The sequence below is a fragment of the Oncorhynchus keta genome, chromosome 16, assembly GCF_023373465.1.
Source record: "Oncorhynchus keta strain PuntledgeMale-10-30-2019 chromosome 16, Oket_V2, whole genome shotgun sequence".
In the NCBI taxonomy this organism is placed as follows: Eukaryota; Metazoa; Chordata; class Actinopteri; order Salmoniformes; family Salmonidae; genus Oncorhynchus; species Oncorhynchus keta.
The window spans coordinates 1,256,840-1,269,552 of record NC_068436.1 but is presented as its reverse complement, the minus strand read 5'-3'; the positions used below and the strand labels follow the sequence as shown (position 1 = coordinate 1,269,552).

General features: G+C 38.6%; 1 protein-coding gene across 1 annotated transcript in view; it reads left to right on the top strand.

Annotated features, from left to right (window-relative positions):
* Positions 1–12,253, top strand: part of si:dkey-22i16.7 (E3 ubiquitin-protein ligase TRIM33) — a 76,633-nt gene extending 64,380 nt beyond the window's left edge. Inside the window, exon 5 of the mRNA XM_052464387.1 lies at positions 12,109–12,253. Within this exon, the coding sequence (XP_052320347.1) occupies positions 12,109–12,136 (28 nt within the window). The 3' untranslated portion in view covers positions 12,137–12,253. The remainder of the gene's footprint in view (positions 1–12,108) is intronic.
* Positions 12,254–12,713: the final 460 nt, after the last annotated feature.

The following is a 12,713-nucleotide window of genomic DNA, read 5'->3' as shown; positions in this document are numbered from 1 at the left end:
TAGAAAATAAAACATGTTTAAAAAAAACTTGAATGAGTAGGTGTGTCTTAACCTTTGACTGGTACTGTATATCATACATTTCATGTGTGACTCATCTGTACAGTTATAATGTTAATCCATTAGTATTACCCACACCTATCCTTCAACAGAGAGATTAAAGATTTCAGAATATTCAACATCATGATTATTTTCACAATAATACCACCTAGTATTAGGGGTTGTGACATCAATGTTCTTAACTCTATTTAAAAGACCCAACCGACTGGGTATAACTCATTGTCTTTTGCATCGTCACACCTGATCAACTGCTGAAATTGACTGACTCGAAGGTAAGGAAATTGGTTGTGAAGCAGGGCTTTTGAATAGTGATAAATGTACTTACACTCTAGTGTTAACATTCGACTTAAAAATTCAGACTAAAAAAAGGTCATCGAATTGCTTTTGTATCTTTTTATGTTTTTAGAACAGACCACCAAGATGATGATGAAGACTGTAATCTTTCTGGGCTGCCTCCTGGGCCTGTCATTGGCTCTTCCTGTGAGTTTAGCAAATATCAACATACAATATATTTGCCACAAAATATATAATATTCTTCTTTATATCAAATTTGATGTATATATATTTTAGTATATACTGTATATATAAATACATATGCATATTTAAATAATAAAATTATACTTTTTCAGGCTGATGTGGATCACTTGAGAGTTGCACGTTCCAGCTCTGACTCCAACTCTAACTCAAACTCCAGGGAGGTAAGTTCCATAGCTCCACAGATTATGAGCAGAAATTATTTAACATATAGTAGTGAAGATCAATGTATATGAAACATATGTGAATATTCTGAGATATGATTCCATGTGTGGTGTGTATATCAAAAGGACATTGAATGAGAAAAAAACTGCTGTTTTCTTTTCCTATTTAGGCTGGTTCCTTTCTGCCCTCCCTGCCACAGTTGAATTCAAATCAGCTACTTCAACTTCTACTTAAACTGTTTGCTGCCTCTGTCCCAGCACCAGCACCAGCCCCTGCCCCTGCCCCTGCCCCTGCCCCTGCCCCTGCCCCTGCCCCTGCACCAGCCCCTGCCCCAGTTGGACGTTAAACAGGTGAAAAGTACTACTTAAACAGTTTTTGGGGGTATCTGTACTTTACTTTACTATATATATATTTCTGACAACTTTTACTTATGCTTCACAAAATTCCTGAAGAAAATAATGTACATTTTACCCCATACATTGTCCTTGACATCCAAAAATTACCTTTTGAATGCTTAGCAGGACAGGAAAATGGACAAATTCATACGCTTATCAAGAGAACATCCCTGCTCATCCCTACTGTCTCTGATCTGGTGGACTCACAAAACACAAATGCTTAGTTTACAAAGATGTCTGAGTGTTGGAGTGTACCCCTGGCTATCCCTAAATAAAGTAGACAAGAAAATGGTGGCGTCTGGTTTGTTTAATATAAGGTTTTTGTAATGATTTATACCTTTACCTTTGAGTATATTTGAGCAATTACATATACTTTTGATACTTAAGTATATTTAAAACCAAATACTTTTAGACTTTTACTCAAGTTGTATTTAAGTGGGTAACTTTATTTTCTATTAAGGTATCTTTACTTTTACTCAAGTATGACAATTGGGCACTTTTCCCAACACTGGATTCCCCAAACATCATAAGTACAAAGTATATCCCTTAAATTCATTAATTCACTTTTCTGTCTATCAGGTATTTCATGGAACTCCCAGACATTAACTATGAAGTGTGATTCCTTTATGCATTTCTGTTTAATAAACACATTCATATTTTAAGCTCAATTGTATGTCTATCCAGTCCTCTGATGAATGCTCATTAAGTTTATGGAAATTGTAAGAAAAAGTGTGGTACATTACCTTGCGTTATTTAATAATAAAAATGCCTAATTTCATCACATTTTACATCTCCAGGACACAGGACACACATTTGATCAAGGGACTAAAGCTCATTGGTGCACTGAAGGCACATTGGTGTGACTGTGGAATGAAATGAAATAAAAAGCATATTTTTGCAGTTAAGTTACAATACGGCAACAGTGTTAACAGTTTAGTAGCAACATTTCAAGCATTTGACATCTTCACTTGAACAGGTAAGAGTTTCAAAGAATACTGTAGTGGAGTTTAGTCAGGCGTGTCTAGCTTTGAATTCCCTGTATGTCTTTTTCGTTTAAAGAACTCCATGGTGACCATGAAACTACTATTCCTAGTGATGTGCCTGATTGGACTTTGTTCTTCCATTCCTGTAAGAATTCTTGAAATACAACATCAAGCCTTCAATTTACACATCAATGCAACAAGAGATTGCCGTTTCCATAGATTGCATTGCATTGGAATATGACAATATCTGAATTATTACAATATGATGGACTTAAGTTCACACTTTGAGTGTTGATTTCTCTCTCTCTCTCTCTCTCTCTCTCTCTCTCTCTCTCTCTCTCTCTCTCTCTCTCTCTCTCTCTCTCTCTCTCTCTCTCTCTCTCTCTCTCGATAGGGGAAGGAGAAATAACTTGTTTAAATCAAATATGTTGACATTAGCTCATGTTCAGAGCTGATTATTCCATCATTAATAAATGAAATAAGTTCAGATCCGTCATTGTGTATGTCTTTATCTGTTGTGTTCTGTTTGTTTCAGCATCTACATGGCCCTTGCTCTATACAGTTAATTCAATAAAATTATTTACTTCTAAAATAAACTATATACAGTTATTGTGTATGGTGTACACAACTGAGGCTCCAGCGACTACATTCAATATCCCTCCTTCTTCTAGCGTGTCCGTGGCCCTGGCCGTGGCCGTGGCTTTCCAAACTTTCTCCAGCAGTACAACTACCTTCTGCTTCTGCAAAGACTTGGTCTTGTCCCAGCCCCAGCTCCAGCCCCAGCACCAGCCCCAGCTCCAGCCCCAGCTCCAGGCCCAGCTCCAGGCCCAGCTCCAGCTGGTCGCTGAGAAAGGACATGAATCAGAAACTTCAACTCAACAAGAGCAAGCTATGGTTGATGAAATGACCAGAACATTAACTGACAATAAGTACTGTAATAGCTGTCTTCCATATTTTGAGTTTCCCTTTAATGTACTTGCTGTATGTCTATCTGCAATGCAATAAAGAGGATTTGAAATGGCATATGTCCCCTCCTGCACACTTTCTTTTGCCTGAGAAATTTCATTTTGTATTCAAACATATGTTCACAGTTTGTGCATTTGTTAGTCAGAGTTTGTCAAATCTGAGGATTAGCATCTAGTTTTGTCATTTGATATTTCTTGATATATTCAGTGAGGCTATTTTGGTTGTGAACAATATTTGAGTTATGTTTTAAACAATTAAACATATTTTAAATTGTATTCACATTATGAGTAAAGTCGGTTAAAGGAAGTCAAGTAGCCAAATTCAATGGTCAAACATTTAAATCTTTCGATGGTTGTCATCATTGAAAGCCTTGACATAATACAGTATAATTTTACATACATTTAATAATTCGACTTATTCCCACTCCACTGCTTATTTTACCAGGCTGCTTACGATAAGCAAGTAAATAAGTCACTGGGTTACAGTTACTGTACCTGGATACAGTACAGTATCCAGGTACAGTAACTGATACAGTACAGCAACATATTCTACCCACCACTGCGACCTGTATGCTCTCGTTGGCTGGCCCTCGCTTCATATTCGTCGCCAAACCCACTGGCTCCAAGTCATCTATAAGCCTCTGCTAGGTACTCACTTATCACCATAGCAGCACCCACCCGTAGCACGTGCTCCAGCAAGGTATATTTCACTGGTCACCCCCAAAGCCAATTCCTCATTTGGCCGCCTTTCCTTCCAGTTCTCTGCTGCCAATGAATGGAACAAATTGCAAAAATCACTGAAGCTGGAGACTCATATCTCCCTCTCTAAGTTTAAGCATCTCCTTTGCACCACCGAATCTCTACTTTCACATTCATCTTCTGCACATCTATCACTCCAGTGTTTATTGCTATATTGTAATTATTTAACCTCTGTTTATAGACTTTTCTATTGTGTTATTGACTGTATGTCTGTTTATTCCATGTGTAACTGTGTGTTGTTGTTTGTGTTGCACTGCTTGCTTTATCTTGGCCACGTTGCAGTTGTAAATGAGAACTTATTCTCAACTGGCCTACTTGAATAAATAAAGGTGAAATAAAAAAATAAATAAAATACAAATGAAATCATAAAAGGACAAGGCAAGGTGCTTGGCTATACTGAAGGTAAGATTGTTCTACTTTCAGGAGAATTACTCTCAAAGTTACCATCATATCGACAAAGAAAAAAAAAAAGAGAAACAAAAAGACAGATTTAATGAAAAATAAATGAATCAAGACACTACTGTAGTACTGAATTGTTATGGAAGCTACTTCAAATTCAATCCATTAGTGACACCATGTGGTTAAAGGTAATACCTCTCCTGCAGTGTGTGTGCATTTCCAGTGTGTGTGTGTGTGTGTGTGTGTGTGTGTGTGTGTGTGTGTGTGTGTGTGTGTGTGTGTGTGTGTGTGTGTGTGTGTGTGTGTGCGTGTGTGTGTTTGCCTGTGTGTGTGTGTGGTGCATGCGTGCGTGCGTGTGAAGACATTTTGACAGAATGACCATGTCTCATCTATTGATAATTTATTCATTCAGAGTCCATTATAATAGATTAAGCATAGTATTTCTTTAGATCTTTCTTTATTTCTGTCTTAGTAATGTCGTTTTCTTTGTAATGTCTTCTTCGTTATGTGTCGGACCCCAGTAAGACAAGCTGTCGCCATTGGCTAATGGGGATCCTAATAACAAAAAATGTCAAATATTAAAAGACTTTGGGTGCTAAGCTGAGATGTGGAGTTGTTTTAAGATGGTCATACTTTTGATAATTTAGCTATTTGATTTTGAATTAGAGGACCGCTTTCAGTCATCAAAAAATATGTAAATGACTGATTTTAGACTTTACTACTAAATCTCATAGAAATGCATTGAATAACACATTCATAAATGCAAAAATTATTTTTTAACATTTTTATAATAATATTGAGTATTGTAATAGTATATAATAGTATTGAAGTGTCTGTCCTAAATCTAGGAGGAAATGTACTGCTTATGTATATATACTTATTTTTTTGACACATATTTAACCCCTTTTTTTGGGGTAGGCATCAAACTACCTTCATGCTTCCATTAGTTTTTTGAAACCTGTAACGATTACCTCAGACAAGTCCCGTGCCACTTGTCTGTGCCGTGTAGCAAAATCTGCCCTTTTCACAGTGGGGTCCCATAAGATTGTCGCCGAAACGGGTGGTACCAAACAGAACTTCAAACGACTCTACTGACAATTGTGAGAGACGTGGAGAATAACGGAGAACACCAAATGTTCGGAATCTCTCATGGTCTGACATATACCGCTCAAACTCTGACACCTTTCACTGCAGATGTGGAAGTGCAACACTGGTGGATGTGGTGGATTGAGACGCATCCAATGCAGATTTCTCTTTTGTAAACTGACAGATTATGATGAGGATTTTCTTGTTATGTAATTCAGATTGATGCGCCGGTGCATCAATCAACTCTAGGGGGTTATGCCTGAGCAAAAATATTGAGACAGTGATATTTGGGAACAATTTGTATGACAATCCAGACATAGTATTATTCCTCAGTCTCTGCAAGATCAACAAAGAGCTAATGTTGATTGTTAAATCTGATAAGTAGATAATAATTGTTTTCATTGCTAATTGACATATTTATTTAGCGGTTGACATGAGACAAACCACATGTGAATTTAGGCTTGCCAGTCTCTTCACCTGGTCAGAATCTTTGAGCTCTAAGCTTCATCCTATGGACACTTTTATTAGACCACAAGTGTTGTGCAATCTCTACACAGTTTGAGAAAACACAGCCTCTGTGTGATGTGTGCAGAAGGGCAATTATCAGTCAGGCTTTGCTAATGAGGTTCCCCCTCAGAGTAGATGTCCGCACCCACATGGACATCGAATTAGCATATTTTTTTTCTCCAAAATAGTCGGTCAGTTTAAGCTAGAGATATCAGCTAGAAAAACTCTCTGTAACAAACGGTCCTACAAACGTTCCTATGCCTCTATGGATAGATGAGACCCGTTTTGCTCTATGACCCCCACAAGTGTCTTGGGACTCGTCTGAAGTCGGTACAGACGATCTGCCAACTTCTATCTGTAGCGTCCAAACAGACTCCTTTGCGTTGAGACACTGACGGTTGATTTGCAGGACACTCACAGGCCTCACAAAACGTGTCTGAATGTCACCCAGTGCCAGTTGAAAAAATGTGTGGAAGTACTGTATACGGTGCATTCGGGGAGGTATTCAGACCCCTTGACTTATTCCACATTTTGTTACATTACAGCCTTATTCTAAAATTGATAATATAGTGTTTTCCCCCTCATCAATCTACACACAATACCCCACGATGAAAAAGAAAAAAACAGGTTTTAGAATTTTTTGCAAATGTATTAAAAATAAAAAAACTGAACAATCACATTTACAGAAGTGTTCAGACCTTGTACTCAGTACTGTTTTCAAGCAACTTTGACAGTGATTACAGCCTCGACTCTTCTTGGATATGATGCTACAAGCTTGATTCTTCTATTTTTCAATGCAGATCCTCTCAAGCTCTGTCATGTTTGATGGGGAGTTTTGCTACACAGCTATTTTCAGGTCTCTCCAGACATGTTCGATCGTGTTCAAGTCTGAGCTTTGGCTAGGCCACTCAAGGACATTCAGAGACTTGTCCCGATGCCTCTCCTGTGTTGTCTTGGCTGTGTGCTTAGGGTCGTTGGCCTGTAGGGAGGTGAACCTCAGCCACAGTCTGAGGTCCCGAGCGCTCTGGAGCAGGTTTTCATCAAGGATCTCTCTCATCAAGAATCTCTCTCTGTACTTTACTCCTTTCATCTTTCCCTTGATCCTGACTAGTCTCGCAATCCCTGCCACAGCTTGATGCTGCCACCACCATGCTTCACCGAAGGGATGGTGCCTGGTTTCCTCTAGATGTGTCACTTGACATTCAAGCCAAAGTGTTCAATCTTGGTTTCATCAGACTAGAGAATCTTGTTGCTCATGGTCTGAGAGTCCTTTAGGTGCCTTTTGGCAAACTCCAAGTGGGCTGTCATGTGGCTTTTACTGAGGAGTGGCTTCCGTCTTGCCACTCTACCATAAAGGCCTAATTGGTGGAGTGCTGCAGAGATGGTTGTCCTTCTGAAAGGTTTTCCCATCTCCACAAATAAACTCAGGTTCTTGGTCACCTCCCTGATGAAGGCCAATTTCTCAGTTTGGCTGGGCAGACAGCTCTTGGAAGAGTCTTGGTGGTTCCAAACTTCTTTCATTTAAGAATGATGGAGTCCACTGTGTTCTTGGGAACCCTGTGCTCTAAAGACAATTCCTTTGACCTCAAGGCTTTGTTTTTGCTCTGACATGCATTGTCAACTGTGGGACCATATATAGACAGCTGTGTGCCTTTCCAAATCATGTTCAATCAATTGAATTTACAACAGGTCGACTCCAATCAAGTTGTTGAAACATCTATAGGATGATCAATGGAAACAGGATGCAACTTAGACCAGTTTCGAGTCTCATGGAAAGGGTTGAATACTTATGTAATTAAGATATATTTGTTTTTAAATGTTTTTTTTTTAAAAACCTTTATGCACTTGGTCATTATGGGGTGTTGTGATGAGGAATTTAAAAAAATGTAATACATTTTACAATAAGGCTGTAACATAACAAAATGTGGAAAAAGTCAAGAGGTATGAATACTTTCCAAATGCACTGAAAAAGTGTCATCATTTAAACATTCACTGTATAGGTTGGAAAAGGTATGTGAACCCCTAGGCTAATTAATGACTTCTCCAAAAGCGATCCAAAAGTCCAATCAATTGGAAATGCTGGTTCGAGCTGCCTTGCCCTATAAAAACACTCACAAAATATGAGTTTGCTATCCACAAGAAGCATTGCCTGATGTGAACCATGCCTTGAACAAAAGAGATCTCAGACCTAAGACTAAGAATTGTTGACTTGCAAAAAGCTGGAAAGGGTTACAAAAGCATGTCTAAAAGCCTTGATGTTCATCAGTCCATGATTAAGACAAATTGTCTATAAATGGAGAAAGTTCAGAACTGTTGCTACTCTCCCTATGAGTGGCCATCTTGCAAAGATGACTGTAAGAGCACAGAGCAGAATGCTGAATGAGATAAAGAATAATCCTAGAGTGTCAGATAAAGACTTACAGAAATCTCTGGAACATGCGAACATGTCTGTTGACGAGTCTACGGTACGTAAAACAATTAACAAGAATGGTGTTCATGGGAGGACACCACGGAAGAAGCCACTGCTGTCCAAGAAAACATTGCCACACGTCTGGAGTTTGCAAAAATGCACCTGGATGTTCCATAGCACTACTGGCAAAATATTCTATGGACAGATTAAACTTCATTTGAGTTGTTTGGAAGGAACACACAACACTGTCTGGAGAAAAAAAGTCACAGAACAACATCAAAACCTCATCCCAAATGTAAAGTACGGTGGAGAGAGCATCATGGTTTGGGGCTGCTTTGCTGCCTCAGGGCCTGGACAGCTTGCGATCATCGATGGAAAAATTAATTTCCAACTTCATCAAGACATTTTGCAGGAGAATGTCAGGCTATCTGTCTGCCAAGTGAAGATCAATAGAAGTTGAGTGATGCAACAGGACAGCGACCCAAAACACAGAAGTAAATGGACAACAGAATGACTTCAACAGAAGAAAATACGCATTCTGGACTGGCCCAGTCAGAGTCCTGACTTCAACCCGATTGCTGAACTGAAACAGTTTTGTACAGAGGAATAGTCCAAAATTCCTCCTGACCGTTGTGCAGGTCTGATCCGCAACTACAGAACACGTTTGGTTGAGGTTATTGCTGCCAAATGAGGGCCAACCAGTTATTAAATCCAAGGTTTCACATACTTTTCCCACCCTGCACAGTGAATCTTCACACAATGTGTTCAATAAAGACATGAAATCATATCATTGTTTGTGTGTTATTAGTTTAACAGACTGTGTTTGTCTATTGTTGTGACCGAGATGAAGCTCAGATCACATTTTATGACCAATTTATGCAGATGTCCAGGTATTTCCAAAGGATTCACATACCTTGTCTTGCCACTGTACATGGAGAATGTTTAAGGCCAAAAATAAGGGTTTAAATACATGTTAAAAAAAAGTTTTCCGATCCTTCTTATTTCTCTCAGTTTATAGGATAGACTCTTCAGAACAAACTTCCTTTTGATTTTTATGGGGGGACTATCTGTTGTTCCATGTAGTAAATCTGTTATTCATTGACTTTTTATGGGCTAATAGCAGTAAGACCATATACATTTTTTCATCAAATAATTTAAAAAAAAGTTTTTTGATCCTTCAAGGGGCCTTAAAAATCAATATCAAATAGCAAAATGATCCTTCTTAAAACATTCCCAAATTCATAGGTAGCACCTCCGTCACTCAGTCACGTCATGCCACTGTTATGAATGTTCTCAAGCCGCCCTCTATCGGCAGCGCCATAGTGGTGCCCTAAAGTTCTGATAAACCCAGTCATTCTGGACAGAGGCTAACTAATGTTAAGTCTACATTTCAATTAGGTGCCTGAATATTTGATGACATTGCTAAAGTAGCAACCCTCCCCTCAATCCTAGCTAGCTAGCTAACATTATACCGCATTTAAAGTCAAACTGGTGACATTTGAATGTCATTTTATTTCCATACCAATGTAATGCACTTTTGATGAAATATTCATCAGCGCTCATAGTCGATACATTTAGTAGAATGCTGTCGGGCATCAGTCCAAAACAAATGTTCAAAAGACAATACTGTGACGAAACATGCCACACATGAATAGCTTAGAAGAGCCCTCCCTCCCCACACCACACTCCCAGCTTAGACAGGGCTTAGACTGTAGTGGGTTAATTGACCTTGAGTTCCGCAATGCCAGTTTGTCAACAGAAAGAGCCCTACAATGGCAGTTTGACAGGAACTCGGATGAGTGTTCCCATGAGTGATGGGAAATGTATATTGTATAATGAATATTAGTTTACTTCTCCAAAGTAAAATGTCTGAACTTATAAAAAGGATCTGAAATAAACATTTTTGCTTGGGGCAACATATACATTCAATAAGTTACAAAAGTTGGACATTTGTCGTGGCAAGGTGGGGATTGAGTTGCATATTATACTGTTTAAGCTGGTGACTCAGTTTAACTTGTAATCATAAGCCTACTTAATTCTACAATCAAGTCCTTCCCATGATGATTTGGCAACGTTCATAGGTGGGGAGTGAAGTGGGTGTTTGTTTGCAAAACAATGGTACTGCATGTGTTTTCAGAACAAGGAAAATCCATTTCTATCACACATTCAAAAATGATTTCAGCGACTAGCTGGATGCAGTTGACATTTTGTATTTTCTGTAAAACATTGGTACTGCATGTGTTTTCAGAATAAGGTGGACTCACAAAACACAATTACAGCAATTACAATTATTTTAATACTTAAGTATTTGTAAAGCAAAATACTTTTAGACTTTTACTCCAGCAGTATTTTACTGAGTGACTTTCACTTAAAATTGAGCCATTTTAAGTATCTTTACTTTTACTCAAGTATGACAATTTGGCACTTTTCCCAACACTGGATTCCCCAAACATCATAAGTACAATGTATATCCTATAAATTCATTAATTTGCTTTTCTGTCAATCAGGTATTTCATGGAACTCCCAGACATTGACTATGAAGTGTGATTCCTTTATGCATTTCTGGTTAATAAACACATTTATATTTCAAGCTGAATTGTATGTCTATCCAGTCCTCTGATGAATGCTCATTAAGTTTATGGAAATTGTGAGAAATCTATACAAAGTGTGGTACATTATATTGCATGATAGGAGAAATCAAAATAAAGTCTGGTACTTGAGCTATGCTGTATAAATTGAGAAATTAAAAATGTACATTACAATTAAATGAGTTAATTTATCCTCCGCAATGCCCAAAAAACAAGGGTATAAATCATCAACAGTTTCAAAACCTGTCAACTTAGCAAAGGTTTCCTAATACTGATGGGCCATTGTTCTTTGTTGGCACTATGGATATATACAGATTTGTAGAATGACACACCAAATGTCTAATTTCATCACATTTCACATCTCCAGGACACACCATTGATCATGGGACTGAAAGCTCATTGGTTGACAGTGGAATGAAATGGTCTATAAAAGCATATTTTGCTTTTAAGTTACAATACAGCATCAGTCTCAAGTTGAATACTTTTAAAGAATTTGACATCTTCACTTGAACAGGTAAGAGTTTCAAAGAATACTGTAGTGGAGTTTAGTCAGGCGTGTCTAGCTTTGAATTCACTGTATGTCTTTTTCATTTCAAGAACTCCGTGGTGACCATGAAACTACTATTTCTAGTGATGTGCCTGATTGGACTTTGTTCTTCCATTCCTGTAAGAATTCTTGAAATACAACATCAAGCCTTCAATTTACACATCAATACAACAAGAGATTGCCGTTTCCATAGATTGCATTGCATTGGAATATGACAATATCTGAATTATTACAATATGATGGACTTAAGTTCACACTTTGAGTGTTGATTACTTTATACCATATCATTCATCCTGGGATTTTGTTTGTGTGTGCAGGTGTCTGAGGAACATGATCGAGAGGAGCGCTCAGCTAGCAATGAGGTGCAGTAATATTTAGTACTATCGATTAGGTATTCTGTCTATTAGAGTACTATAGTACGGTCTACTATTTGAATATGATTACTAGTTTGTTTGAGCTCAGAACAATTTATCCAGCTCTCGCTCTCGCTCTCGCTCTCGCTCTCGCTCTCGCTCTCTCTCTCTCTCTCTACAGAGGTACAGGGGTTATGGCCGTGGTTCGGGAGGGTTTTACCCCTATCGGCAGCCTCAGTACCCATCCTACTTCCCTTATGCACAGCCATCTCAAGGTAACTCTGCCTTGATGGCCCTCCTGCCCTTCCTATTGGCCAGCCTCGCCTCTGCTCCTGCCCCAGCTCCAGCTCCAGCTCCAGCTCCAGCCCCGGCAGCGGGTGGAAAATGAGACGGGCGTTGATAGGGGAAGGAGAAATAACTTGTTTAAATCAAATATGTTGACATTAGCTCCTGTTCAGAGCTGATTATTCCATCATTAATAAATTAAATAAGTTAAGATCCGTCATTGTGTATGTCTTAGTCTGTTGTGTTCTGTTTGTTTGACAAACTATTTGAGATCCTTTCAAAACAAGTGTGAAACCTCTCTGATATAAGGTGGAAGGCTCTACAAGTCCTAAAACAATTGTAAACAAGTATGAAATCAACAAAACTTCTGAATTCATAATCAGTTACAGAGAATGTGTTGTTTCCAAAAAGGGGTCAAGACCCACTAGCAGTTCTTCTTGGGTTGCAGATAACCAAATACACTCCATGGCCCAAAAAACCCCTGCTCATTGAACATCTCATTCCAATATCATGGGCATTAATATGGATTGGTCCCACCACATTGTGAGGGAGACACTTATTTGCTGGTCAGTCTGTCTCTACCCAGTCAGAGATAAAATGGAAACTCACACAGAGAATCACACAGAATGTAGATGTGGAATAAATATTGTTCTGGAATTAACAGCAGATGGGAAACAATG